The sequence below is a fragment of the Abramis brama genome (assembly GCF_963993115.1).
Source record: "Abramis brama genome assembly, chromosome: 20".
NCBI lineage: Eukaryota > Metazoa > Chordata > Actinopteri > Cypriniformes > Leuciscidae > Abramis > Abramis brama.
This window is the reverse complement of record NC_139982.1, coordinates 20,065,831-20,093,778: the sequence shown is the minus strand read 5'-3', so window position 1 is coordinate 20,093,778 and position 27,948 is coordinate 20,065,831. Positions and strand designations below refer to the sequence as shown.

Below are 27,948 nucleotides of genomic sequence, written 5' to 3'. Positions count from 1 at the left end.
GCTGTGCAGACTCCTCCCCATGCAAAGAATTTGGGACTAAAATTGAACTGAACTGAACAGTTTCCTATCAGCTTATAAATATGCAGTCACTCATCTAATCATACTTTTAAAAAATATAGTGTTCTAAAGATGATATTAGGGATAGTTAGAAATTAAAATTACGTCATTTACTCAACCTCATGTATGCAGTCTTTTCTCTGTGGAACACAAAAGACGATATCTTGAAAAATGTGCACTGATTGTTTGGTTGGGTTGGGTTGGGTAAGGGTTTGATGATGTTTTAGGCCCCTGTGACTTTTACTGTATGCTCAAAAACAAATGAAACATTATTCAAAATATGTACAGCTAAAAAAGGAGTCTATTTGGGGAGATGTGGTCAGATTTATTTCTGTGAATTGCATATAACCTGGAGATGAGATCATAGTTCATCTGTTTGTTCATTGAAAGCCATTTCAGTGAATGACGTTCACCATTAAATGGACAAGATAAAGACATCTTGAAATAATAACAGGTGCAAAATATTGAATTGCAATAAAAATGCTCTGTTGATTGGACAAAAATAAATTTATAAACAACGCAAAAACAGATTAATCCATACATTTTGAGTACACAATAATGAAATGATGGAAGTTATTGTTTATTTTACATGGTTTATTCATTGTGAGTATAGACACCTGTGTCTACATACAGTACCTGTATTTATGAAACAAACGCTGGTTAGTTTGGAGATGATAAGACCATAATGTTTGGTATATTGAAACATAAAGGAGGATAGCAACCCTTGATGTCTTTTCTAGAAAGTAGTGTCAAGTAGTTTATGACTGTAAACAAACAAGATGACATGTAAAGAAACAAATAATATTTTTTGAGCTCTACTAAACTTGTACAACCATGTATGGGAAAATGTTCATAAAATAATTGCAACAGAAAAATGAATTACTTTGTATCATCATCATTTCAGATCAGACAGATTTTGACCTTAATAATTTTTTTTACTGCTTTGTATGTGTTATATGTATAATCCAGATACTTTCTATGAAATTAAAGCTACACATAAAATTCAATTGCAATATAATGCTTTTTCAAGACTAATCTTCTATAATATGTCAAATTTTAACTTTTCACTCACCCAGTGGTCCTTTAAACATCACTGTACTATAGGCACCATTAGAACATAATCCAACCATATATTAACCCTCTTTAATCCCTTGCTGTATGATCAGCTCTGTGTAAAGAGCATTTTGATATTGTATGCAGACTTATTGCAATATTGCCCATACAGCCGGACTCATACACTGTCAACAAAAGTCTGCCATCCTATAAAATCACGTTTTTGCCATTATGAAAATATGTGCGATAAATACCTCCACGGAATCCAATGCTTTCATACATCAATTGTATTCTTACAACATGTATTCAGTTCCACTTTCACTTCTGCTAAACTATCCAAAAATTTTCATGAGTAAATCATATTTACTGCAATCCTCTTTCACTTTTCCGAGAGTTTTTTAGTGGCTCTTCCTCCCCTTGTCGAAACAGCCAATACACTGTAAGAAAATATAGGGCAAAACATGCGATGAAGTCATAATAAAATGCGGCAACCAAAAACACTATCAACAAAAATGTGTATCCAATCACCCTTGACATATTATCATAGGACAGAAACTCTTTCCACCACAAGACATTACGTGGAATGACATGCTCATTCCTGATCACTAGGGGCAGCGTAGCTCTTTCAAGCTCCATAATGTACTCAATATTTGTTAAATCTTCTAGGGAACTATTCGACTGGTCCTCATCCACAGACTCAGAGATCGAAGGCATAGCTAATGGCCTTCCTTTACTCACTGAAGGTCTTTTGCCGTAACTTCCACTCATTGTGCCTTCTCTGAACACTGACTGTTGTGAATTCCTCAGACTGATCAAGTACAGCTCCATCTCGTCATCAATCTGCGATTCTGTTGAGGTGTTGTCGTCAACATTTTCAAGATCTCTGTTCATTGAGTCTTTCGCCTGGCAATCCATGTTTTCCAGCATATTGTTCACATCATCAGTAGTGTCCCGGTCACTGTTCTCACTTCCACAGCACATACTCTCTTCTTTATCAATAAATTCAATGAGGTCCCAATCATTCTCCATAGCTTGCGTACTTCCACTGAGTTCAGTATCACTCTTTTGAGATGATTCTTGCCAAGATGAAGCAGTTTCCTCACAAATCTCTCCTCCATTGTTGAAGTGCCTATTCTGTTTTTCTGAGTCCTCAACTCCACCTACATTTTCTATGTCATTTAAGTCAATGTCATGTGGCAATGATTTAACATTGCTGGTACTAATGATCTGCTTCTGTTCCTCAGAATCTCTTTCAACAGACAGCAAATCATCTGCATCTACTTGTTGTTTCTTTTCTCTCTCGGTTTCCATTGCATCCAAGTCCTCTTCATCATCTATGTATTTCAACTCATCTTCAATGTTCATTCCCTCTTCTCCTGCACCTTCTTGTTCTTTTGGTTCTTGGTCTTTCTCCTTTTTGTCTTGTTCCTGCTTCTCTATCTGCTTTGTTTGATTTCCATTTCCCTCTTCCAGGCTTTCATAATTTTTCATTTTGTGAATTTCTTCTTTAATCACTAATGTGTTATGTTCTCCATCAAACTCAATCATGCTTGAGCTCTCTGTCTCTGAAGTCTGTAAAGCAAAACCGATGAGCATTTGTTCCTTCTTTTCATTAATTTGACAGCTCTCCAATGTATTGCTCATATTCATCTGTGTGTTCCCCAATTCTGCATATGGTTCGGTTAGCATGGCTGTTGCTAAGTGAGACAATTCTTCAGGTTTTTCAATGTTCAATCTCATCTCACAGCAATCCGGCTCTGATTTATCATCAGAGGAACCCAAGATGATCACTGAAGTAGGGAGCATTGTGGGGTCTTCTGGAGATTGGGCAAGAATGCAAGAGGGGTTGTTTGAATACCTTGTTCGCGCTAATATATTCTCCTGTTTGGTGTGGATATTCCCCTGGTTTTGTGACATTTCAACATTTTGTGACATGGGTGATGAAGGATGGATCTGTTTAGGTAGGTTGTCAATACCGGACTCTATTGTTTGATTTGTAGAGACTAAAAGTTCTGGTCCTTTTAGGGGAAATAAACATGGACTTTGGCCAAGATCACGCTGGAATGAGAATTCAGTCGAAGATAATGGTAAAATTTTACCTAGAGGAGGATCTGGCTGTTCGGATGTGACTTTTGGAAGATTTGTTTCAGTAAATGCATTGTCTGGTGTGTACTTATTTGGCTCAGAAATTGGATTTTTGGTTGGGTTAATTGTAAGTTGTGAGTTTTGTTCTGTTGATTCTTTGCAGATGTCAACACTAATATCATGTACTGTCTGTTTTGCAGAAATGCAAGACTTTGGCCAAATGTCTGTGGTCTCAGCGGCCGTGACCGCTGCTAAACTCTCATCCCCCAGTTCCCTTAATGACTTATCTACTTGTAATGCTTTCCGAAATAAGTCTTTTCTCTCTGTTTCCATGCTTTTAAAAACCTGATGATAAAGTGGGGCTACAATGGTCCCAAATGTGAAGCCATGAGAAAATGGCTGAGGCTGAAAATAGTTAGTAGTTTTCAAACTCACATTCTCTTCTGGTTTTCCGTCGCTAATATTCGTGTCCTCATCCATCTTCAAGCTCAATGCCAAACTTTTAATTCTCTGCTTAGTGTCCTTCTCAAAGTGCTCCCATGCTCTTTCAACACTCTTGCAAATAGACAAGTCAGGATTTTGGCATACAGGAAAAGACTGTTTGATTGAAATCTTTTGGTCAGTAAGGTCCTCAGTAAGTTGGCTGTCTTCCAGGGCCTCAGAAGCAGAGCATGCAATCGATTCACCACGGTCTTCTAGGGGTAAATGTGTGTGTGCTGTGGATAAACTAGTCTTGGTGTTGATCATGGCTTCTTCGTGTTGTGTAAGAGCTTGGCTATAAATGTCAGCGGAATATCCACTATACTCTATACTATACTCTGAGGGTGATATTTGGTTGCATGTTGGTGGTGGAGCAGTTTGTGTTGATTGTGGACTACATGATGTCTTCTCCAGCACTGATGCATGTTCCTGCATGCTGGTCTCTGCTGTAACTTCACTCTCTTTGGTCTTGGTCCCTTGTTTTTCTTCTTCTTTCTTAGCAAAGTGCTCCTTGACTTTTGCTAATCGCACAGCCCTTCTTTTGCTCCTTCGGCTGCGGATCCTGCTTATTTCCTCCTGTTTACAAAGAGGTATAGATGTGAAATATACTGAAAGAAAGACTATCTATAAATCAATTTAAGTAATAAAATATCTAAAGATCTATTAGGAGTACATTTTTAACTTTTAAGATAAATTGACTGAGACGTTGACTTGGAATTATTTTAACTACATAACATTATGAGTGACCCTGAACAGCCTGACCTATCAAGTGACAGTACATAATGTTACTCTAACATTTGTCAACGCCTGACAAGTAAATGTCATCAGTGACCACATGACATTCATAAAGAGTAGCGTATCACAACCCACGTTTTATAAAATGTAATAAAATGTTCATCCTCGTTGTCGCTATATAATATTAAACATCATAAAGTGGCTATGAATTAATCTTTGGTAAACTATAAAAATGTAGAACTCACCTCTATTTCCATGCTTTCCTTTTCAAGTTTTTCAGAGTTTTCTTTTAGAGATCCTGGGCTAGTGACCTTTAGATTTATATCTGAGGAAACAAAACATTTATTTATCAGAATTTTGCAGTATTTCCAAATCTACTGTAGTTGCAAGTCATTTTTGAGGAGGTCAGTTACCAGGAAATTCCTCATTATCTGTTGCCGCAACAGTTGAAGCAGAGACATTTGGGCTGGAAAATGAAAAAAAAAGAATAAGTGATGTAAAAATTATATATGTGCTTAAGAACTGGGGGAAAAACAGTATGTATAGCGTTCCTTAATTCATTGGTTGCATCTTTAGTATTGTAGTTTTATTCATGTATTAACTCTTAGTTATCAAGTTTTTTAGTACACTGTATCAATAAGTTATGACAACATCTTTTTACATGGCTTTAACTCCTCAAAATAAGTTAAGCAATTTTCACAACTTTTTTTTTACAAGTTATACAAGATTCAACTAATTTTACTAAAGTCAGTTTAACATAATTAAGGTTGAATTTGACTTAAATATCCAAGTTGATTGTACTTAAAAATTTAAGGCAACAACTTTATTTTGCATCATGGATAATTTCTAGTAATATTTTTGAAATATCTCATTTGACATTCTTTGCCATGACAGATGTGTTGGAGACCTCTCACCTGGTTGTTTTTAGACAGCTTTTTCTTCCGTTTTCACACACATTTTGGGGTTTCTCCTTTATTTTTTCACAGCAAAACAGAGAGTAGTTCTTTTCATTATTGTTTGCCCAAAAAGTGCCTAAAGATGTGTCATATCGCAAACAGAAGTCAACCCTCGCACCCTCTTCTCCGAATGGGGGTACCAGTGTGATCTTAAAGGAGAAACAATCCGTCCCACTTTTGTTTGACCCAGGTACGTACTCTGCCAACAGATCAAAATGACTTCTCCATGAATCTAAAGAGGTTCGTACATAGACCATCTTATCAAAACACACATCTAGCACGCGAACGATTCCTCTTAGGGTTGAAGTCCCAGAAAGCAGCTCCAAACTTTCCAGTTCCAGCTTCTGCTCGTGAACCCGCAGGTCTAGCTCCTCTGCGGTCTGCGGAAGAGTGAAGAGAAGAAGAATGTAATACTCCTTATCTTCATTCAAGTCACTCTCCAGAGGGCCTGATGGTGCAGTTACTCCCCGAGTGTCAAACTGTTTCACTGAGACGAGACTCAAACCGAAGGCATCTGCAAAGGACACTCTTCGGCTGCTTGAAGGGGGAGGCAGGGAGTCATCAGAGGACACTGAACTCCGTCGTCTTGGTATGGGCGAAGATTTGGGCTTGATCCCTTCCAGACCCAGTGATTCCTCATCCTCATCCCAGGGGAAGGTTGCTGGCAAACTCAGGAGGTTAAAGCTGGCCCCAATGGGGCTGTCCAGCGCTCCCACAGACTCCATCAGGCAATGTGGGACAGAGCAAGAGAGGAACTCAGCCGGTCGGCCAGCAACTGACGTGCTGTGACAACTTATGGAATCAAGTTACATTTGACATTGTAGGGAAAAGCCAGCTCTATATTTAGGGCAGAAACATCTCGAACTATGCAGTCAGAGCTCAGGGGAGCAATGAAAAAATATGTCACAGACACACTTCAAACAAAATAACATTGTTCTGCATACACAGACACAGCAAACATATCATTGTCTTTAAGGAGATGATCAGGTTTAAAAAGACATGAGAACGAGTAAATGATGGCAGAATTAAAAAAAATTGGGTGATCCTTTTAATCATTCTAGTCAGTTGTAGGCTACACATGCTAAATTGCTAAAAATAAGCATGTGCTGGTTTAAAGGCTTGTGGTCATTCATAAATATTCATGTAAGTATAGACCTACTGTATTTCTCTAAATTTATACAAGCACTTTCTCATAAAATGAGAGTAATATTGTACAAAATTATGACTTATAACAAAACTTTCTCTTCAGTGGTAAACTACAACTTTGTTTTTGTAAGAGACTTATATTTTGTAACAGAAACAGGAAGCTTTGGAAGCATATGAAAACCACTGAGTGGAACAACTCGGTTTACTTCCTTTATAGCTATGGCTTTCAGAAAGCACAGATCATGGGGATTTTTAAAAAGTACTAGGGCACCAAGGAGAAGCAAAAGATAGAGTGGAGGAAAAGTAATTTCTGTCTTGCAAACCACTTGAGATACAACGAGATTCTTGTCACTAGACAAGCAAACTTCCCTGTCCTTCTTTGCCTTGCTTGTTTGTCGGAGCCATACTCTCTTCTGCCTCTGGACAGCTACATTACCTCCATCTAGAGGCACATTGAGGAAATGTTTTCCCTGCTTCAAGATTGAAGGCCAGAAGTTGTTCTCCATGGGGATACTCCAACTACCGAAGATGCAGAGTGATGTGACTGGAAGTTTGATGAAAAGCTTGCTGGAATCCTGGACCTGACACCATAATTCATTAGCCATTGGGTATAAGAACTCCAACTCGTAATGAATTCCATTTAGAGAAGATAAATGGATGGGTTTCTAATTCTTACCGTTTACCCCTCACTGGACTTTCTGAGTTAACCTTTTTTATATTATCTCCTCTCAGTTTGAGTTTCAATTGTTTTGGTGTAATGTTAAGTTCAGTATTTCCAAAAATATTGTTAAATGTTTAATTTAGGTCAGGTTTTATTCAAACTATGGCAGAATACAGTGTTTCATTAGAGAACCATGCAAGGTAAATAGAATTCTAGTAGCATATTATGTTCACTTGTTGTATTTTCTTTAACCTTTAAAGTGAATAAAAAATAGTATTTTGTCAAAATGATAATGATAATGTTGTATACATAGTACAATAGTAAAAGGAAATTGTTATAGTTCACTTTACATTTGTACACTCTCACAAGCCTGTAATATCATGTGTTGGTGAAGAGTGAAATGAATGAAATCCATGCTGAGTCAAATCTATTTTTACTAAGTTACCAGCTTTAGATGCACTTGTTTTCTTTTAAATCTGATGATGGGTTACATTGAGACACCTCTATGTTCTTAATACCTAAAAAACAAACAGAAAAACACAAAGCAGGTTTTAAATATGCTCACATTTCTTTGCAATAATTTAAGAGTATTAAAAAAAAAATATATATTTATCACCTGTAGAAACTCGGTTTGAAGGGGCCGTATTTGTTCAAGCCCATGTATTTAGCTTGATCATCGGTGAGTTCAGTCAGGTGTGCGTCAAATGTTTGAAGATGCAGGCTTGCAACATACTCATCTGGTACACAAAATAGTGAATCAGATGTCATTTTCATTTAGATATGATTCAATGTTTCATGAAATATGGTCAGTGCTTCCTGTCCATTGCATTTTTTACCTAGTTTCTTGGGAAGAAGGTAGACATCTTGCTTGTAACGGCCCTCAGGGGCATTAAAGAGCTCGATCAATGCCAAAGCCTAGAATGTAAACAGAAACTAAGCATGTAAACAATTTGAAACTCAACACTTGCCCAGGTCCATGTTTCAATGTCAAATGCATTCTGTTGTACTAAATACAAATGTACAAATGTCAAGTTTTATAGTTTCGTCCAGCTAGTCTTTAATGTTTAGGCTAAGTAAGAGTGGAAGAACTTAAGCCTTTAGGCTATAAAACCTCATTTAAATTAATGTGTTAGCAAACTGCGTCATACCTGTGCAGTGGCTGTGATGGAAAGCACGCATATGGGAACAGTGGAGGAGCTTAGATTAAGGACACGGCCCTGGAATCAAATGGGGTAAAACAGTAACCTTGCCATTAACGTTAAAAGACCAATATGCCATGAGGGTTGTAACCAGAAAATATAGATTATAACTAAACATGATTTACACATGTAGATCCTTTGCTGTTCCAGGAACATGCCTTTAATATCTTATGTGCATTATCAGCCTTATTTTTAAGTGGCACAGCAATTATAATCATATAAATGGAATTATAAACACATTGGTTTGTAGCACAAATAGTTTTAATATATAAAATAAAAAAATAGCTTTACTTTTGTTTTGTTCTTATAAATTATATTTAATTTAAGTCTCGCACATTCACAGGAAATAGCTTACATCTGCATTTAATGGTAAATGGATTTCTCTTTTATATTTCTCATAGCATTCATTCACCTCAGCAAGAAGAACAATTCTCTTTCCGTCAGGCCAAATAATGTGATCCACTTTCGCTCTCACATGCTGCCATGCTAACTCTGGGGTTCTCAGACTGGCCTGAAAATTCAACAGATAATACAAATGACAAGAAATGTAAGCAAATTAAATTACAAGCATTCAACTGTCATCACTAATCGTGTATTTTATCATGTCCTACGGCCACTTACAACATCGATTTCTGTATTAGAGCGTCCCATGTTGCAGACAATGCAGCCATTCTTCATTAGGTCCATGTGTTCCCTCACAACAACGTTTTTGTTTCCTGTGTAGAGTTAGTTATCATAGCTTATACCATGGTCAGGGTGAATACTCGATTCTGATTGGCTGCAGGGTGTCCATTAAAAAGTGATAGAGGACACCTAGTAAAGGAGTTCTGGTGAAACTGACTGTTTACCGTTCGAAATTAATAAATAAATGCGCTGGCTACATCAACTGTGAGTAACCATAGCAACAGGCAGTCAAAGTATCTATACGGACTATAAATCGAGCGGACTATAAATATCTCCGGTTGCTAAATAAACCGTCAGGCGTAACCAGGGAAACCAAGTTATTGTTTGTAAAAACTTTAGATTTCGATTGTAAAACTAATTAAAATATAAACTAATGTTTTAAAAATGTGTTATTTGGCAAGTGACCATGGTATAAGCGGGTTAATGCCCTTCGAGGTGTCCATTGTCAGGTATATATGGACTCCGCTGCGCGTCGGACGGTTCACGCCTCGCCGTCGTCCATTAATACCTGACAATGGACACGTCGTCGGGCATTAACCCTTACAAATAACATTACTGCAGTTATGAATTGTTTTATTTATGATATTGCGCAACTTGCCTGTGCAGGTGATGACAATGTCCACTTGGCTTACAACATCACCTAGTTTGGCCAATCGTAAGCCATCCATGCTAGTCAAAATAGAATTGGCTATCAGGTGTGATACTGTGGAAAATATATGTCATGCTAACTCTCTGGAAAGCTTTTTTTCAAATAACTAATGCTTACCATGCTTGTAGGGCACAGATGGGGTCGATTTCGGTCACATACACAACGGATCCCATCGCTTTCAGAGCTGCAGAACAACCTTTTCCCACCTGTGGGCATCAATATTTACCTTTACACACACAAAACAGAGGCCAATACTAAACTAATGCAGGTTACAGACACTGTTCTCAGGTAGCATATTGACAATAGAAACAATAATTTATGTGTATCAGGAACTGTACCTCTCCGTATCCACATATAGCCACCTGCTTTCCCCCAAACATTACATCAGCGGTCTTTTTAAGACTGAGAGAATAGAGACAGAAAGTAGACTTTAATAATATAAATACTGATATTTTAACTTTTCTAAGTAATTTAGGATATATATATCATCTTACCTATCCAGAATGGACTCCCTGCAGCAGTACAGGTTGTCAAACTTCTGTTTAGTGACGGAGTCATTCACATTTATGGCTGGCACACATAGTTTTCCAGCTTTATTGAGGTGGTGAAGCCTGATATATGTGATGCAAAACATTTTTTTTTTACCATTTGCAAAGCTATAAGTTACATTGTGCAAACACCTGTGTCAATTTGGTGCCATTTTCTCCTTAATATGGAAATCAAGCTTGGAATATACATAACTTTTTATGAATAGGATCGTCCCTTTTAATCCACAAGTGACAAATGACGAGGTTTAGAAAGTGACTCAACCTGTGAATGCCGGTGATACTTTCTTCAACAATCCCCTTGACTTTCTTGAAGAGGTGAGGATATTTCTTGTATATCCAATGTGTCATATCTCCTCCATCATCGAGGATCTAAAGAAATGAAAGGCCATTAACAAACTTCTATTTGCAGGTGAAACCAGACAAGATAAGATAACGCCATTGATTCTTGAAGGGAAAGTGGTCTCATATCGTTGAAGTGAATCCTACCATGTTTGGCTCCCAGCCCTCCACATTTACGCAGTGATCAATACACCACCAGAAGTCATCCTCAGATTCTCCCTTCCATGCAAAAACTGGAAAATCTGCCATGGAGAGCAGAGGACAAGACGAGGTACAAAGCAAAAAAGGTAAACGCCAACCACATTAATGAACAATGAAGTATTTTACTTAAAAACTTAGGTCTAATTGATTGTTATTAGACAATTAGAATAGGAGTTTATTTGTTACCTTGCTCTGCTAAAGCAGCTGCCACTTCATCCTGAGTGGAGTAAATATTGCAGGCTGCCCACCTGCACTGAGCCCCTAACACCATCAGAGTCTCCAACAGCACCTGTTGAGGGAAATATAGAAAGATTTGGGGTTGCTAAGATTTTGTTAAATAATTCAATATATTATAAAATGTTAATCATGATGGCAAAGCTGAATTTTCAGCATCATTACTCCAGTCTTCAGTGTCACATTATCCTTCAGAAATCTTTCTATGCTGATTTGCTGCTCAAGAAACTTATGGAAATTTTATCCCATACCGATAACCGATAATTCTTTATATTTGTAAGTCAATAACCGATATATTGGCTGATAAATCTAAATCCAAATTTTTATTTAATTTTGAGAACCTGATTACAAAAACAAAAGTCTTACCATTAAAAGCCATGTCCAAAGCACACAATTATAATATTCTCATTATAATTTTATGTAGCCTATATGACAGACTTGAGCTGCACATATTATACTTAACTGTATTTTCCAATCATATTTCAAGCAATTCAAAAACCATCATGGCGAACAGTGCGCATCTGAAGTGTCTCAGCTGAAGGAAATAATCCATTATTTATTGGATTTTATATATCGGCCAACTTTTATTATCGGACCGATAACTATCACATTAAAAACTTACTTATATTGGCCGATACCAATAGTGGCCGATATATCGTGCATCCCATTTCTTTTGTGCTGCTGATCTTGTATAACAGGTTTTGTTTTTGTATTAGCTTTTTTCTGTCTGGACGATATCCAATCAAAATGATATGAAGAGATTGCAGATGACACTTACAGCTGTCTGCGCTGTGACGTGGGTACATCCCACTATTTTAGCCCCTGCCAATGGTTTTTCTCCTTGAGCAGATTTTCTTAAGGTCATCAGTGCAGTCATCTCTTCAACAAAAAAAAGTGCACATACTGTACATTAATTATATTTATTTTTCACATAGCTGGTTGCATATGCATATGTGTATTTCTTGCTTATATGTGTTTAGTACCATCCTCAGCAAGCTCTATCTCTCGGCGGCCATAGTCTGCCTGCTTGATGTTTTTGACGCAGAAGTCCCTGTTCCCTTTGGAGTTAATCTGCGGCCTGTCTCGAGGAGAGACTTCATCTTCTAGATTTTCTGCATCTGAGTCCCCTGAAAAAAAGTGAGAAACTAAATAAGAAAGGAAACTGGAATCACGGATTGTGACGAAAATACAAAGAATGACTAAAAACATTAAAATGTTCCAGTTTGAATTAGCCGGCATCTACCTGAGCTGTTGCTGTCTGTAGAGGATTGAGAAATAGAGTGGGACAGTGAGCGACGGCCCGTCTTTGTTAATCGACTGTTGAATTCTCGCGTCTGCTCAGGATACTGGATTTGCTAAGGGAAAAACAATTATATGTATTACCGGTATATCTTATATATATATATATATATATATATATATATATATACATATATATATATATATATATATATATATAATTTTTTTTTTTTTTATGTAGTATTCTAATCATGACTGCAGTACTCCAAAACATTTTGATTTCTCAGTATTGTCAACTTTTTTCAAGTTGAGAATATAAATACTGATATTTGAATGCAAATGTACCCATTCATCCTGCAGAGAACCAAAATCTTAAGGAGATTTCTCAAGATAACAGAAGCATTAACTATTTATCTTAAAGTAAACTAAAAGTAAAAGTAGCAATATTAAAACTCGATACATGTGCAGAAACGTAGATGGTTTCAAGTACAGACGAGATCTTATAGAGACCAGTTATACCGTAGCTATTACTTGCTTACACTTACACACTAAACAAACAAAGGAAAACTTTAAATTAAACACGCCATCATATTTATTCATTTGTTTGTTAAGGTTCCTTGTCTTGTCTTTTGGCAAAATGTATTTATATTTAAACAAAATTGCGTTCTCTGATCAACTATATAAGCAAGTTAATGAAAAAAAGTGAGCGCCAGGTAAAATAAATATTCACTCTAGGGTTAGAAATGTAAATGATTGTATTCAATAAACCAATAACACCACTCAATACAAAATGACTAAAATGAATTACTACAAACTTCTACAAATCACAGAAATTTACCACAAGCACCAGTTTCTTATGACCCACTTCTAACAAATAGCAAATTGCAACTTCTGTCTAAAGAGATTAGAAATACCTTGAAGTTAAGAGATAACACAGCATCTTTTGATTCCCTGTTTTTAGTGAGACTAACCAGGCTGTAGACTTTCCTCATGGTGTCTGATCCGCTTGAGAAATGCGCAGAAAAACTCCCACGTTGGCATTTAAAGGCTGAACCACAGTTATTGTTGTGCCATAATGTTTAATAAGCGGGCTAGAGAAGCATGGATCCACTGTCAGATGAAATCCTACACTGTGAGAACAAAGCCTTTACAATGAATTCTCTCTCTGTCAGCTCACGCGATTCGACAATGATTAAAGTCGGCGAGGTCACAAAAGTTCCTACAAGTCATTTATTAATTCTGCCCCAGTGCCACTGAGCTGCTACTGAATAAAGTCAAGTGCACTGGTCTGTGTTCAGCCCTCTGTTCAGGGTTGTTAATGATGATCAAGAACCGGTCATTTGGTTACACGTCATTTAGCAGGCAGCCATGTTTGATCCAAAATGACATTGTGTTCTCTTTCTAAACGGACAGTCTCCTTGGAGCAACCTGGGTCAAGTGTCTCGTTCAAGGGCAAAATGGAGGTAGGGCGACTCAAACGGACCTCAGATTTCCAGGGTTTAAATCCACCACATTTAGGTTACCAAACTTATTTACTCATACCTCATGTGGTATAAAACAGCCAGTTCGCTTCTCACAGAGACAGTCCCCAATTGCATACACTAAGTGTTTAAGGATAAAATAGGGAAGTTAATGGCTCTCAGATTCAAAGCTTACCCTTTCCAGTGTTTAAAACCAGAACATTTAGGTTACCAAAGCCTTGTATGAAACAACCAGGTCGCTTCAGAGACAGTCACCTTGGCACAACTTATAGCGTCAAGTGTTTAAGGACAAAATGGAAGTAAGGGAACTCAACAACTCTCAGATTCATGGGTCTCAAATTCTGTGCACTCCAATGACCAACACAAACAATTTCCCAATCTGAGATATTACCGGAAATTGAATTGAATAATTCCCATTGAAGCAACCTTGTTGATGGACAAAATGGTGCTAAAGGTCTTCGCCGACTCTCAGATTCTCCTTTTCCCAGGTTTAACCTCAGCACTTCTATCCATTCCAATGTCCAGCACAGACATTTAACCCCTTCTAAATCTGGTATGCAACAGGAAATTGATCGTTCCGTTGCTTTAGGGACATTCTTGTTAAAGCAACCTGGGATCAAGCACTTTGGTGAAGGACAAAATAGTGGTGTGAGAAGTGTGAGATGCCAGAAAGGTTTGAAACAGGAAATTGAATGCAGTATCAAGTTTACATGGTAGTCTTTTCATACATCATAATGCACAGCACTAAACAATACTTGAACATCCTTTGTAAAAGCACTTATTAAGCCCCGGTAGCACTTACTCTTTTTGTTCTTGGCGCTTCGTTGACTGCTCCATCATTTGTATCAAACACTTCCTCGCTGTTCTGCATTGGTACGAGCACAGGCCGCCTGTTGGTCGCTGCCTCCAGCATTCTCAATAACTTGGAGCTAATTGTTGGCAGTTGTGAGGAATCTCCATCTTCTCTTTCCAGAGATGAAGAAATTGCAGCTTCGCCATTATTGCTGCTCTCTCCTATGCTTTCATTGTCTTCCGATGGTGGAGCTGGAAACTCAATCTCTGGTTCAGTGTTGAGACTGCTGGCCATTTTCACGTGTTTGGTTGAGTGTTGGAGTTACAGACAGTTGCTCTTTTAAACAGACGTGGGCCGTAAAGATGTATAAACATTGCCTTCGTAAAAACTGATTGTGGAAACAGAGGCTGTGAATGACATGGGGGTAGAGGAGGGTTTTCAAGAATCTTTGGGATTGGTTTACTATTCTGTTTGATGCTGTTAAACGGTGATGACTTCTTCTTGGTTGATATTGAGTTCGGGTTTTATCAGTTGTACCATCTTATAACTACACAATTCAAAAGTTTGAAGTCGGTAAGTTGTTTTTTTGTTGTTGATGTTGTTGTTTTAAAGAAATTAATACTTTTATTTGGCAAGGACACATTCAGAATCAGTTTTAAAGTAGTGCTTGTGTACACCATTATGAATTATAGAGTGTTAATAGTGGTGCTTTTTTTTATTTCCAGGGGATTTCAGACTATCATGAAAGTAATAATGTTTGAGGAAAGATTTGTTTACAGGAAACTCGCCTGTTGTGTTGGCTAAACACTGACAGAAATCATCTGTCTCCTGAGATTAAGGTCACCCCATTTAACAGGTTTTTACTTCTGTTTTAGTTTCATTCTGAAGTGTAGCTACAAGCTAAATGTTCATTGCTAACTTCTAACAGATTTAAGACTGAGATTTATAAAGAAAAATAACACTGACTGATCCTTAAGACTCTCAATTTTAACATGGTAGCCTAAAATGGGTGGTGGCTGCCCCTTTTTATTGCACCTTTTAAAGGCTTATTGATACTGTCATAAACAGCTTTTTTTTATCAAATTAAAGTTAATGGACAGCTGCTACAATTCTCTCCAGTTCATCATGTCCAATGAATGTGGGCCAATTCTAGTGTAAGTAGGGAAAGTAACGCCGCCTTGTGGTGAGTTAATTAAGTGCTGTTTTGAACTGTGGTGGATTGTTTGCCAGTAAAGAGTACATTTTAGAAAATAAGTTTTACAAATTTTTAAACTTTTATAACATATGCATATGCATGCATGCTCTGCAGACAATCTTACTACTGTTTTTCTAAGGTTTTCTTTTTTAAAGCTGCAGTCCATAACTTTTTTGTGTGTTCGAAATGTACAAAAATGTATTTAATAAGCGAGCACATCATGAATCAATTTTCCAAACCGTGTTTTTGCCTTATCCTGAATCACTACGGAACACCTATAATAAGTGTTTATATTCGGACTATTTTAGACTGGTATACTCCTGCGTGACTCGTCATATACATAAACAGAGAGAAGTAGCTCCGGCTACAATGTTCTTCCGCAAGACGCATGCAGTTCTGTTTATTAACCGCTAGAGCGCCAAAAGTTACGGACTGCAGCTTTAAATAATGCATATGCTCCCATTATCATAAACCTGGACAATTTTCCATGTTGGCATATTGCTGAATACTTCCAACAGGGGGAGCAGTCAGACAAAATATATATATATATGATATTTGTCCGATTTTTTTGTGTTTTAATTGTAGTTTTAGATAGCAAAACAAATAAAACAAAACTGCTTTAATGTCTACTAAAGTAGTTTTTTTTATTAGATATAGGTTTACATAAAGTGCAGCATGAATAGTAAGTCAAATGCCTAATTTGATCAGATAAAATTTCATGTAAAGAACAAAAAAGAAAATATGAAGTGTGAAGTGTATGGTTTTAGTCTGCTTTATTTAACAAAAAGTCTTTTGTCATGACTGTTTCATACCTGAAGTAATTATATGTTAAGTTCTTATACTGGTATTTATGAATAGTTTCCATTTTCTCTTTAAATTTTCCATTAAGACTAAAAGATCCTTCAACAGTTCAGTTTATCAGTTATTAAACGATACAGATTATAAAGACATTAATGGGCTTAAGCTGAATGTTATGTTGTTACTCTATGTAGATTTGCTTAGTAACATTGTTTAATTGATTTTGAATGCTATTGCTATTTTTATTGATGTGCGGCCTGTACATATCCATTTAAAAAAATGTGTCTTCATGACCCTTTAAGGTAATGGTGTTCTTCTGTAAAGGTACGTGTCATTTATCCGATCCTCACAGTGACCTTTGAACCGTTCGTGGGTTCTTTATCTCTTGCCTGGCTCTGATGACACTGGATACAGATAAGAAATCCCGTCGTGATTTTGTTCCCATGGAAACATTAGGCAGCATTAGCCAGCCAATGAATGAATGGCACAGTGCTATTGTGTGTTACGGTGGCAGGTCAAACAGAAGGAAGTCTTGCCACCCTTGGCACTGTAATAAAGAAGGCCACACCTATTTCTGCTCTGCTGTATTAAAGAAAGCAAAAGCATTGTCCTTGTACCTGGTTCCCACTGTACTTCAGAAGACAAGACCAACTTCAGCGGATTAAAAAAGTATCTGGTAAGTTTTAGAATTTCATTTCAAATATGCATGTTCGAGCAGACTGTTCATAAAGAAATAATGTATCATTCAGTTTTCTAGTGTCATGGATAAATGACACGCTTGTTCAAACATTCCACGTTTGCACTGCATCGCCTAAGAAATATTATCCAAAGTCTGCAATTCACTCAATGGCATTTCTGGCTTGCATCATTTAAACACTGATTTAATCTCACAATAATGACCAGCTTGCTGTACAAAAAAGTAAGGGATTATTATACAGGCTTTTGTTAGTTATGCCGACGGTAATTCTCTTGTTTATTTCACATGATTTCTGCAAAGTATCCGAGTGGAACGGTTTAAACTGGGGATTTTCATCCCAACTAAGACCAGTGAATGCTATGAATCTGTCTCGAGGGTTAGGCCTAATTCAGGCTAATGGTGACTGTAGGTTAACCCATGTATACCCAAATGTTTTCCAGCTAAATGAGCACATGTATTTCAATGCATGGAGTCCAATGAAACAAACATGCCTCTTTTTTTTTTTAACAAGAGAATGACAAAATAGGGTTTAAGAGTTCCCCGGCTGGTCATAAATTCGACCACTGACGTGATCATGGCAGATAAATCTCAATACTAGGCTATATTAATAATAGACCCTTTAAATATGATATAGTTGTTGTATGATATACATGTTTCCTTTTATGGAGCTCTGAGACAGACGTCATATCATACAGTAACTGGTCATGTGACTTACAGAAGACTTGTTAAAATGTTCACATGCAATCAAAACAATCTGCACTTTTATTTATTGCAAAAAAAACCCCACAAAACCTTGTTTTAGAATCCAAAGTAATTTGATTCACAAATTGTTACTGGTAGAGTTAAATGGGTTAGATTTATAAGATTTGTGGGAAACGGAAAACTTCTAGAATGTGATAACCGAAAACATATTTAAGCAATAGCTTGCTTGTGGATTTATTTGCAATATAGTCACGGCTAAAATGTGTTATATTTACAATGCAGCACAGCCCTGAGTGTCTTGCTTTTGTTAAATATAACAATATTATATATAAATATAATATTAAGGAGATTTTTATTTTAAAAAATAATAATAATTTAAGCAAATTCATTAGGCTAAGGGCCATCCTGCTAGAAAATATAGCCCCTGCCATAACAGAACCGGAACCATCCGTTTTAACTTTTAAAAAAACAAAGTTGAACTTGTAAGGCTCCTGGGTGCAGTTTTCCTCAAGTTAAGCCGCTCATAGTATTACAACCATATAAATTATTTCAACCTATATCTAAACAGCCACATAATGTATGCAACTGGGCCACTCACCATCCTCAATCCCTAGCGCGCATGCGCATGCTGCAGCCGGGCGTGTGTGCATTCACGTTACAGGTGAAGCTGCACCAATGAGCTTCAAAGTCACGTACATGGTTCAAGTTTACTGTGACTGTCGATTTCTTCATGGTTAACAACACATTTACGGTCCCCCTTTGATACCTTAATAACTCATTAAGACATAAATAAAATTGTATGAAATAGAGATATTCAAGGTTGTTGCCTGGTTTACTGTAAGAGGTGGGAGAAGTTGCACTAGTTCTGAATCATTCTGAATCATCTTGTGCTAGTGCTGCCTTGAAGGGGAGGGTTGACTCGGACTGCTGCTGTGTTGGGAGAAGGGCAGATTTCCACAGCATTCCCCTGCATCCTCCAGTAATCCCAGTGTCTATCCTTCTGTCTGTCCATTCTTCAATACCGCATTCATCTGGAGAGATATAATCTGCTTTTTGTAGGGTTAAAATGGCAAGCAGCTTCGTACGGGTTTTGTCCAGTAAGAGGAAAATTGGCATCTTGTCGCTGGTCGGCGCGGGATCTCTAACCGTGGGATTCTTCCTGAATAGGGAGCATGTCAATGCAGGATCGAACGTCAGGAGAATCTATCCTGCTAGGTAACTACAGCCATACCCGTCTCTCAAAACAACAATATCGAACAGAAGACAATGAAATATTGTGATGCGATGGCACACAAACCATGTATTGTATTGCACAAATGTAAGTGGGTGTCAAAAATGTTCATTAATAGCAAGGAATTATCCAGTTCCACGGTCGTGTGGCGATAAATAATCATGTTATATTATATTATTAGACCTTTTTAATGTTGTATTTTATATTGTAGATCTAAATATTGAATTTAATGTCTTTTAAACACAGGTATTAAATCAGGAATGAACCGTTATTAATTTTCACACCTTTCATGTGTAAGATGATAATCAATGCGAATAAAGGTTTTGTTTATTTAATTGTAGTTTGTACGCATAGCCTACATTAATGTCTCGTAATTTCCATCGTATCAATAAAAATGCACATGTTGAGGTTGAACATTGGCTGTGCTTGAAAACCTATTGAGATTGGCAGCTTTAGATTTTGACGCGTTCGGAACGCGTCTGTGACGTTCTAGAACGCGAAATAGTCAGGGTCAGAACAAACACCAGTTAGTAGATCGATAGGTTTTAACGCGCTCAAAACGCCGTTTTGGTAGGCAGACCCAACAAAGTTGTCTTGGTAGGCTTTAAATAAAACCAAAAAACATGGTTATTGTAGTTAAACCATGGTAAACACAAATCATCCATGGTTTTTCTACAAATGTGACACTGGATCACAAAACCAGCCACAAGTCGCACAGGTATATTTGTGGCAATAGCCAATACATTGTATGGGTCAAAATTATAGATTTTTCTTTTATGCCAAAAATCATTAGGATATTAAGTAAAGATCATGTTCCATGAAGATATTTTTTTGATTTTCTATCGTAAAGATATAAAACATTTGATTTTTGTGAGTGAATGCAGCACATCGCGAACATAAATGGACAACTTTAAAGGAACACTCCACCGTTTTTTGAAATAGGGCTTATTCACCTTCTTTCCTACATTTAGATAGGTGGGCAAATGCATTTTTGTCTCAGTGCATGCATTGTTTTAGTTTGACGGTCGGTGCTAGCTTAGCTTAGCATAATGAATGGAATCCTTTGTTGCCAGCTAGCATGTCCTGAGTAAAAGAAAAAAAAAACACCTAATTACTTCTTGTGGCCTGCGTATTCACAACGAGTACAAATAGCGATGCAGATTAACACTAGGCGATTTCCTAGGCAGATATTGACTTATATATTAAGGACTATATTAGGGGGAAGCACAGGCGAAGCACAGCTACTTCATCGCTATTTGTACTCGTTGTGAATACGCAGGCCACAAGAAGTAATTAGGTGGGGTTTTTTTTTTTAATATTACTTTTACTCAGGCCATGCTAGCTGGCAACAAAGGATTCCATTCATTATGCTAAGCTAAGCTAGCGCCGACCCTGTCAAACTAAAACAATGCATGCACTGAGACAAAAATGCATTTGCCCACCTATCTAAACGTAGGAAATAAGGTGAATAAGCCCTATTTCAAAAAACGGTGGAGTGTTCCTTTAAAGGCGATTTTCTCAATGTTTCGATTTTTTTTGCACCCTCAGATTCCAGATTTTCAATAGTTGTTTCTCGTTTCTCATATCCTAACAAACCATAGCATCAATGGAAAGCTTATTGATTCAGCTTTCAGGTGATGTATAAATCTCAATTTTATAAAATTGACCCATGTGACTGGTTTTGTGATCCAGAGTCACAAATAAAACCAAAAAACATGGTTATTGTAGTTAGACCATGGTAACCACAAATTAACCATAGTGGTTAGTGTGGTTTTACAAATCCGTTAAAACATATAATGACACTATAATAAAACCATGGTTAATTTTCAGATCACTTGGTTTTGAGACACAGCCTATTGTCCTTGTTTTTTAAATGAAGGCTAAAGCTTTTCTGTTCCCCTACAGTGCTGAATATCCAGATTTGCGGAAGCACAATAACTGTATGGCCAGTCACCTGACTCCTGCAATATATGCAAAGCTGTGCGATAAAGCCACTCCGAATGGTTACACTTTGGACGAAGCCATCCAAACTGGTGTGGACAACCCAGGCCACCCCTTTATTAAGACAGTAGGAATGGTGGCTGGGGATGAGGAATCATATGGGGTGAGAAGATATTATATATCACACATTTGGCATATTAAGAGATCAGCATTTTGGGGGAATAAAGTACATCAAACATATTTTGTGCAGGTTTTTGCTGACCTCTTTAACCCAGTCATCAAAGAAAGGCACAATGGGTATGACCCCTGCAACATGAAACACCCCACTGATCTGGATTACAGTAAGGTATGTGGGAATGTTTTAGTTACACACATACAACATTAACAGTAGTAGGGTGATTCTTGAACCATGTCCCAAGAGGTATTTTTGTTACAAGTTCATATTAGAGCACATAAAAATATTGACAATGTTTTATCATGCTTTTACAATTATTTTTGATACTTTTTTTTAAATGCCTTTTTAAATATAGTTTATATAGAATACTTTTATTTATTATGAAATGTATATAAAATACATATATTTTAAAATTGTAATTAAGATACATGTATTTACTTTAGTAAAAACCGTTAAGGTCCCACTTTATATTAAGTGGCTTTAACTATTATGTACCAACATTGAAATTAAAGGGGCGGTATAATGCCCTTTTCACAAGATGTAAAATAAGTCTTTGATGTCCCCAGAGTGTGTATGTGAAGTTTTAGCTCAAAATACCCGACAGATATTTTTATATAGCATGTTAAAATTGTCACTTTTTGAGGGTGAGCAAAAACGCACCGTTTTTGTGTCTGTCCCTTTAAATGCAAATGAGCTGCTGCTCCCGGCACAGAGGGCGGAGCTTCAAGAGCTTGCACTCACACAGACATGCACTGACAATTTCAAAAATTAGCCTTTTATGTTCAAACTGGATTCAGACAATGATGGAGAGACTAGAGAAGAGGTGACAACATGTAGAATGTAACAGGACATTTCTGAATGGTTAGTTGATGAATTTTTGTAGCTTATGTGTAGTTATCTTCTAATCATTGATTAGCATATTCTGTCTTGATAATCTATAAATCGCGTTCCCGGGGGCGGGGTTTATGTAAATTCTAGGGTTTGTGATGTCACTAACCCTGGAGGAATGTCGTGTAGTCCCTACCAGCCATTTGTTGTAGTCCTTAAAAAGCAATTTCTTTAAAAGAAAATATCTCCCTTTGCTTTGAACTTTGAGCATTGTAACTTTGCAGATGTTGTTTATGCTCAAACAGCAACATTACACACTAACTAAAGTTAGAAAAGTGAAATCATAATCAACCACCCCTTTAATAATTTGATACAATGGACTTATTGTGTACATACATGTTTTTACATTGTACTTATATTTTAAAAATACCTGCATGTAATTACAGCTGTAATTAATTTATGTAATTACATCTGTAATTACACTGTTGACCCTTCCCTTACACCTTAACCCACCCTTAAACCTACCCATACCACCACACCTGTCCCTAACCTTACCCGTATCACACCTCAATAGCACCAAAAGGGTTTTACAATACAACATGAACACAATAAGTACATTGTACTTATTTTTCAATGCAAGTACATAGTACTTAAAGCCACTTAATATAAAGTGGGACCACAGTTAATTATATGTAATTACAAGCAACACTAAACTAAACACTAAGTACTTGTTGTTAATTAATATTACTGTAATTACACGTGTAATTTGTGTAATTACACTGTATCAAGGGCACAAAAAAATAGTGCCGCCAAAAGTATGGCCAATATGTTGCTATGAAATTAGCCTTGGCTAGACAAAGAAGTCGCAAATTTTATTCTAAAATGTGTAAAGACAGCATGAAATGAAAATCCAATGCATGTTATAGATCTTATTGTGACTTTAAAATGTCATTTATACCACAATTTCCACAAAATTACAGTGTGAGGTCATTTAAATAAAAAAACATAGTTGAAAAAGCAGTTATATAATATCACAATTGTTTGCCATTCATTTGCATGTTTTGGTAAATGGTAAAGCAGGTCACAAACACAAGCCTCAAAGTTTCAAGTTACTTCCTACTTTCGTCCCATCAGATACGGGGAGGCCTCTTTGATGAAAAGTACGTGCTGTCGTCTCGAGTCAGGACGGGTAGGAGTATCCGAGGCCTGAGTCTGCCGCCGGCCTGCACCCGTGCCGAGCGCAGAGAGGTGGAGAGGGTTGTGATCGATGCCTTGGCCGGCCTTAAAGGAGATTTGGCAGGAAAATACTACAGCCTCACTATAATGACCGACCAAGAGCAGCAGCAGCTTATTGATGTGAGTATATCACAAATCTCATGATATGCCATTCGATGCTGTTGGCTCAACACAAAATATACTCACTCTGACTTTTTGTTTTGCTGTATAGGATCACTTCCTGTTTGATAAGCCTGTGTCACCTCTGCTGACATGTGCGGGCATGGCTCGCGACTGGCCCGACGCGAGAGGCATTTGGTGAGTGTAACTTTGTGAGAAGATCTAAATGGGTGCTGGAGTGCAACAATGCCTTCTGACAGGACTGCATTACACCCAGAAATAGTCTGAAGCAACCTCTACGGCCTTATGTTGTGGTCTGGTATCGATCACGGAGTGTACCCATGGCTCACTTACAATGAGCCATGGCTCACAATCTCCTGCATTATTCATCCTCTTTTTTTTCTCTCTTCTTCCTCCTGTCTGCAAGGGAAAGTGTTCCAACGTTGCCAGGCTTAATTTGGAAATTACTTCAGAATCAGATTTAATACTCTGATGGTTTTTGAGCTTACATAGCACTTCTGACAGCATTAAAATGAAATAAGGTCATGCGTAATAAGGTTTGGAAACCAAGAACAGGTGCTTATTTTTAACTCTGCATGAAATGGAAAGTTGCAAAAGTAGACTTTTCTTCCCTATTATGATGTACATATCCGAGTGAAACAACTTCTTGAACAAGAAAAAATGTAGGGCGGGACTTGATTTTGTTCAGTTGGATTTGATTGGATGGTTGTGGTTCGCTATTGGTCGATCTCATGTGAGTGACAGGTTGATCCCGCCCTCGCTCCATAAACACATCATCAGAGAAGAGAAGAGATGTTGCTGCAAAAGGGAGGGAGAACTTATTTTGATTAAAGATTATGTGGGAACATGAATTTTAAACAAAATAATGAGGTGCATTGTTTAATATATAGTCTTGCCATCTCTAAAAAAGGATGAAGTCATTAAAAGTCTGTATAAGTTTTACATTTATAAATTTTACGCAGTGCAATTTATTTATGAAATGCAATTTATGTAAGCAATAAGGTACGAGAGGCTGTGCTGTTCGCGTCGTGCCTAACAACGCCTTTCAGCCGTTACTTATTCACGATACAATACAACAATTAAAGCGGAAAAACATGTATCTATGCAACTTTTATGAAGTAAAATCACTAAAAGCCTTCCTTCCGCTGGAAAAAATAGTCCCTGACCGTAAACAGCAACAAAAGTTACATACATTATTTCGCCAATAGATGGCGGCAAAGACCGTCTTTATGAGTGAGTCAGTCAGTAGAGAAGACTTTTACATTGAAAGGAATCAAACTTCCTTTCAAGAAGACTCAACTGACAGATGACTATGGGCACGGAAAAACCCCTTAACTGTTAAACGGACAAGATATCGCAGCGGACATTCAAACAGATTTTTTTTTAATTATGAATATGACTGACCTGAAGGAAAATGCTATATCTACTGTAAATGCAGGTACACTCGATCTCTCACAATACTCTACTTTAGCTTCAATGAACAATATAAATGAGATCAAACATGTGTTTAAGTTATTAAGAGTGGTTGCTAGGGGTGTTGTGTAGTGATACATAGAAGGTGAAGCGGTCATAGCCGTGTTTTATCGTGAATAAAGCACAGCTATTGACCAATCAGAATCAAGGATTGGAACTAACCGTTTTATAATAATCATTAATGTAATGAAGAACCAGAATCATTAAACCTGCTTCATTGTTCTTTTAGGTTTTCTAAGGACTCTTCTCATTGAATATTCAAATCTGTCATATTCAAATCAAGTGTTGCCCACTATTTTGTTAATGCACAGGCGGGAGAACTCTTCAAAGTTTCATTCAGGCCAAAAATGTTCAAAAAACCTTTGCATATATGTACACGCCTTTGTATATACACGACTCCGAATAAACATGCCTTTCAATTCCAGGCACAACAACGAGAAAACCTTCCTGGTGTGGGTCAACGAGGAAGACCACACTCGTGTGATCTCCATGGAGAAGGGGGGCAACATGAAGAGGGTCTTTGAGCGTTTCTGCAAGGGTCTCCTAGAGGTGAGGTCATGCATGTGTACGTATGCGTCTCTCAGTCACTGTTAAATCCGCACAAGCCTCCATTATTTATCCAGCAGAGATGCTGCAGCTGTGTTTACTGCAGCTCAGAGCAATGCCCTTTTGTGGACAAACAATCGTCCTGCAATGCATGCATCTGTGTGTAGACCCATCTTAATCTGTTGCTTATTCTAAAAGGAAATCGTAAATATACGTTGTATGTTTTATATTTGACCATCTTCTCTATTGTTTTAGTTCAACAGATCACTCTTGTATTATTCTCACAAGACATTTTCAATCTTTGTCGCTCAGGTTGAGAGACTAATTAAGGAGAGGGGTTGGGAATTCATGTGGAACGAGAATCTGGGATACATTCTCACCTGTCCGTCAAACCTGGGCACAGGGTTACGAGCTGGCGTCCATGTTAATCTTCCTCGCCTCAGCAAGGTCCTTGGTCTAGAAATCACCTTTCTTTCCTATTTAGCCCATGCCATGTTAATAATTTTGCACCTTGTTGGGCCTATGCATGGTAATATTAATGCATTTAGTGAATTTATTTTAATACAGTATTTTTAGGTGTTAGGGTGACCCATATTTATGTTATATCATGTCTGTTGTGTATTAAAATTAATAGTTGATAGATTGTGTAACAATCCATTAAAATCAGTGTAATATTTTGTGCTGTGCATGTTCATTATGTATTTTCTATTGCAGGACGCTCGTTTCTCTAAAATCCTGGATAACCTGCGGCTCCAGAAAAGAGGAACTGGAGGAGTGGACACCGCGGCTGTTGGAAGCACTTTTGATATTTCCAATCTGGACAGGCTGGGTCAATCAGAGGTCAGTGGTGTCAAAGTGCAGAGCACCAAAAAGAATAAATATATTTTAAGTTCTGATAAAATTTTTGATAGTGATATCATAAATCTATACTGTTTTGTGTAAATAAATTCAAAATTACATTACAAACTAAAATCAATGATAATTTATTTATTAATTAAAATGCTATGAAGTTATCACAAAATTATAATGTACAGTATGAAAACTGGATATTCATTATGAGATTTTCTAAAAATGTTATTAAGTCAGTGTTTTAAATATTAAGATAACGGTAAAGGTAATCAAATAGAGGAAATGAGCATGAACATTTAAATATCCAATATCAACAATACAGAAAAAAAAACAAAAAACTCTAATGTGGAAAGAAAACCAATATGGTATTGTGCAAACAGTCAGTTCAAACGAGACTCAAATTATATGTTTTAATGTGACTGTTATATGAAGGCATAGGTAATATATATGGTACCAGTATTTTATTGTGAGTAAATGACGACAGAATTTTCAATTTTGAGTGAACTACACCTTGAAATACTGAGAAAATGTAATTACCTCACCATGACCACTTGTCTTTATCAAAATGTGTTCAGGTCCAACTGGTTCAGACTGTGATAGATGGAGTGAACTATCTCATTGAATGCGAGAAGAAACTGGAAAAAGGACAAGACATCAAAATCCCTGCCCCCATCAGCCAGTTTAAATAGAATGGCAGTGTTTCGTAGCTCCTCCTTTCTCCTGGCTCCTCCCTCTTGTGTGTTCCTTCCTCCTTCAATATTCCACTGATACTGATCCATAAGCATGCCTCTGTATTACGTCAGACGTACCACACTCCAGTATAAAACAGGAGTGAATGTATACTTCATCATGATTGTGTTGATGTGGCGCTATTGATTTGTCACATTGTAACTTGATTGTGCTGCAATAATACTAATATAGCCATTGTCAAGAATTGCCTCAGGTGTCAGAGAATTAAACAGATGTTTTTGTCAAAGATCAAAGATATTGACGATAAAAAATTGCTGAAGGATATCGGAGTGTTTTATTGTGTTTTACTGTACATACCACCACTACCACTGAAGTAATTCACGTTTAAATGTGTGATGTTTTTATATTGTGCTGACAGTTGTCACAAGTCTACACTGACACCTAGTGTTGTGGATGGAGCATTGTAGAACTGCTCTAGTCAAAGTCAGGCATGAACCACTCCATATAAAATAAAAATATATATATATTCCCCATCACTGTTCTCAGTGGACTCAGCTTGAGGCTTTGTGCCAAGGTGACAATTGAGAGTGCCGTGCTCAGTCACTTTTCCTAATTGGATGGTATCTGAGGTGAAATTACAAGACTTGCACATTATGTTTGAATGCTCATGTTAAACTCCATGTTCAGGACTGTCAATTGCTCCAGGTGAGACTGTTACGAATATCCTCAAAACACTACTGTTCAAAAGTTTGGGGTCGATATGATTTGAAATGCTCTTGAAAGAGGTCTCTTATGCTCACCAAGGATGCATTTATTTTCTTAGAAATACAATAAAAACAGTACTATTGTGAAATATTATAATTTAAAATAACGTGGTTTTTTTTTTTTTTCGTGTTAACTTAAAGGTGACATTTTATGCTCCTTTTC

General features: G+C 37.2%; 4 protein-coding genes across 8 annotated transcripts in view; 1 reads left to right on the top strand and 3 right to left on the bottom strand.

The window, feature by feature from the left end:
* The window catches only part of kctd15a (potassium channel tetramerization domain containing 15a), a 572,168-nt gene extending 551,248 nt beyond the window's left edge, over positions 1-20,920 (bottom strand). The window contains exon 1 of the mRNA XM_084094150.1: positions 20,871-20,920. The gene's annotated coding sequence lies outside the window, so the exon portion shown is untranslated. The remainder of the gene's footprint in view (positions 1-20,870) is intronic.
* On the bottom strand, positions 365-7,370 carry ppp1r3ab (protein phosphatase 1, regulatory subunit 3Ab). 2 transcript variants are annotated; one of them, XM_084094138.1, is made up of 5 exons: positions 5,325-7,370; positions 4,824-4,876; positions 4,656-4,735; positions 1,849-4,251; positions 365-1,547 (listed from the first exon to the last, which is right to left on the bottom strand). In XM_084094138.1, exons 1-5 carry the CDS (start codon positions 6,089-6,091, stop codon positions 1,509-1,511), a joined length of 3,342 nt encoding a protein of 1,113 aa, XP_083950264.1. In that variant the 5' UTR covers positions 6,092-7,370; the 3' UTR covers positions 365-1,508. The 2 variants fall into 2 exon arrangements, with proteins under 2 accessions (XP_083950264.1, XP_083950263.1); XM_084094137.1 differs by having other exon boundaries at positions 552-4,251.
* On the bottom strand, positions 7,302-18,659 carry ahcyl2a (adenosylhomocysteinase like 2a). Of its 4 annotated transcripts, none has more exons than XM_084094147.1 (17): positions 13,238-13,645; positions 12,271-12,382; positions 12,011-12,154; positions 11,806-11,906; positions 10,980-11,082; positions 10,740-10,834; positions 10,516-10,622; positions 10,200-10,316; positions 10,044-10,107; positions 9,823-9,911; positions 9,655-9,725; positions 8,994-9,088; positions 8,785-8,883; positions 8,322-8,390; positions 8,010-8,088; positions 7,790-7,910; positions 7,302-7,691 (listed from the first exon to the last, which is right to left on the bottom strand). In XM_084094147.1, exons 1-17 carry the CDS (start codon positions 13,256-13,258, stop codon positions 7,685-7,687), a joined length of 1,494 nt encoding a protein of 497 aa, XP_083950273.1. In that variant the 5' UTR covers positions 13,259-13,645; the 3' UTR covers positions 7,302-7,684. The 4 variants fall into 4 exon arrangements, with proteins under 4 accessions (XP_083950273.1, XP_083950274.1, XP_083950271.1 ...); XM_084094148.1 differs by lacking the exon at positions 13,238-13,645 and adding an exon at positions 18,531-18,659 and having other exon boundaries at positions 7,310-7,691; XM_084094145.1 differs by lacking the exon at positions 13,238-13,645 and adding an exon at positions 14,550-14,848 and having other exon boundaries at positions 7,310-7,691.
* On the top strand, positions 17,051-27,343 carry ckmt1 (creatine kinase, mitochondrial 1). The gene is made up of 10 exons (XM_084094149.1): positions 17,051-17,209; positions 18,992-19,147; positions 21,069-21,267; positions 21,355-21,450; positions 23,242-23,463; positions 23,555-23,640; positions 25,362-25,485; positions 25,795-25,929; positions 26,197-26,322; positions 26,907-27,343. Exons 2-10 carry the CDS (start codon positions 18,999-19,001, stop codon positions 27,018-27,020), a joined length of 1,251 nt encoding a protein of 416 aa, XP_083950275.1. The 5' UTR covers positions 17,051-17,209; positions 18,992-18,998; the 3' UTR covers positions 27,021-27,343.
* Positions 27,344-27,948: the final 605 nt, after the last annotated feature.

Excerpts from the sequence above, each read along its gene's own strand:
- ahcyl2a (XM_084094145.1), bottom strand. The coding sequence starts at position 14,834 with ATGGCCAGCAGTCTCAACACTGAACCAGAGATTGAGTTTCCAGCTCCA. Across the intron at positions 12,155-12,270 it reads TACAGACAGCAACAGCTCAG|GGGACTCAGATGCAGAAAAT; the intron begins GTAGATGCCGGC and ends ACTTTTTTTCAG. Across the intron at positions 10,108-10,199 it reads AGGGAGTCCATTCTGGATAG|TCTTAAAAAGACCGCTGATG; the intron begins GTAAGATGATAT and ends CTATTCTCTCAG.
- ppp1r3ab (XM_084094137.1), bottom strand. The coding sequence starts at position 6,091 with ATGGAGTCTGTGGGAGCGCTGGACAGCCCCATTGGGGCCAGCTTTAAC. Across the intron at positions 4,877-5,324 it reads AGCTGTCTAAAAACAACCAG|CCCAAATGTCTCTGCTTCAA; the intron begins GTGAGAGGTCTC and ends TTCATTTTCCAG. Across the intron at positions 4,736-4,823 it reads AGATAATGAGGAATTTCCTG|ATATAAATCTAAAGGTCACT; the intron begins GTAACTGACCTC and ends TTGTTTCCTCAG.
- ckmt1 (XM_084094149.1), top strand. The coding sequence starts at position 18,999 with ATGGCAAGCAGCTTCGTACGGGTTTTGTCCAGTAAGAGGAAAATTGGC. Across the intron at positions 19,148-21,068 it reads AGGAGAATCTATCCTGCTAG|TGCTGAATATCCAGATTTGC; the intron begins GTAACTACAGCC and ends GTTCCCCTACAG. Across the intron at positions 25,930-26,196 it reads ATCTTCCTCGCCTCAGCAAG|GACGCTCGTTTCTCTAAAAT; the intron begins GTCCTTGGTCTA and ends TTTCTATTGCAG.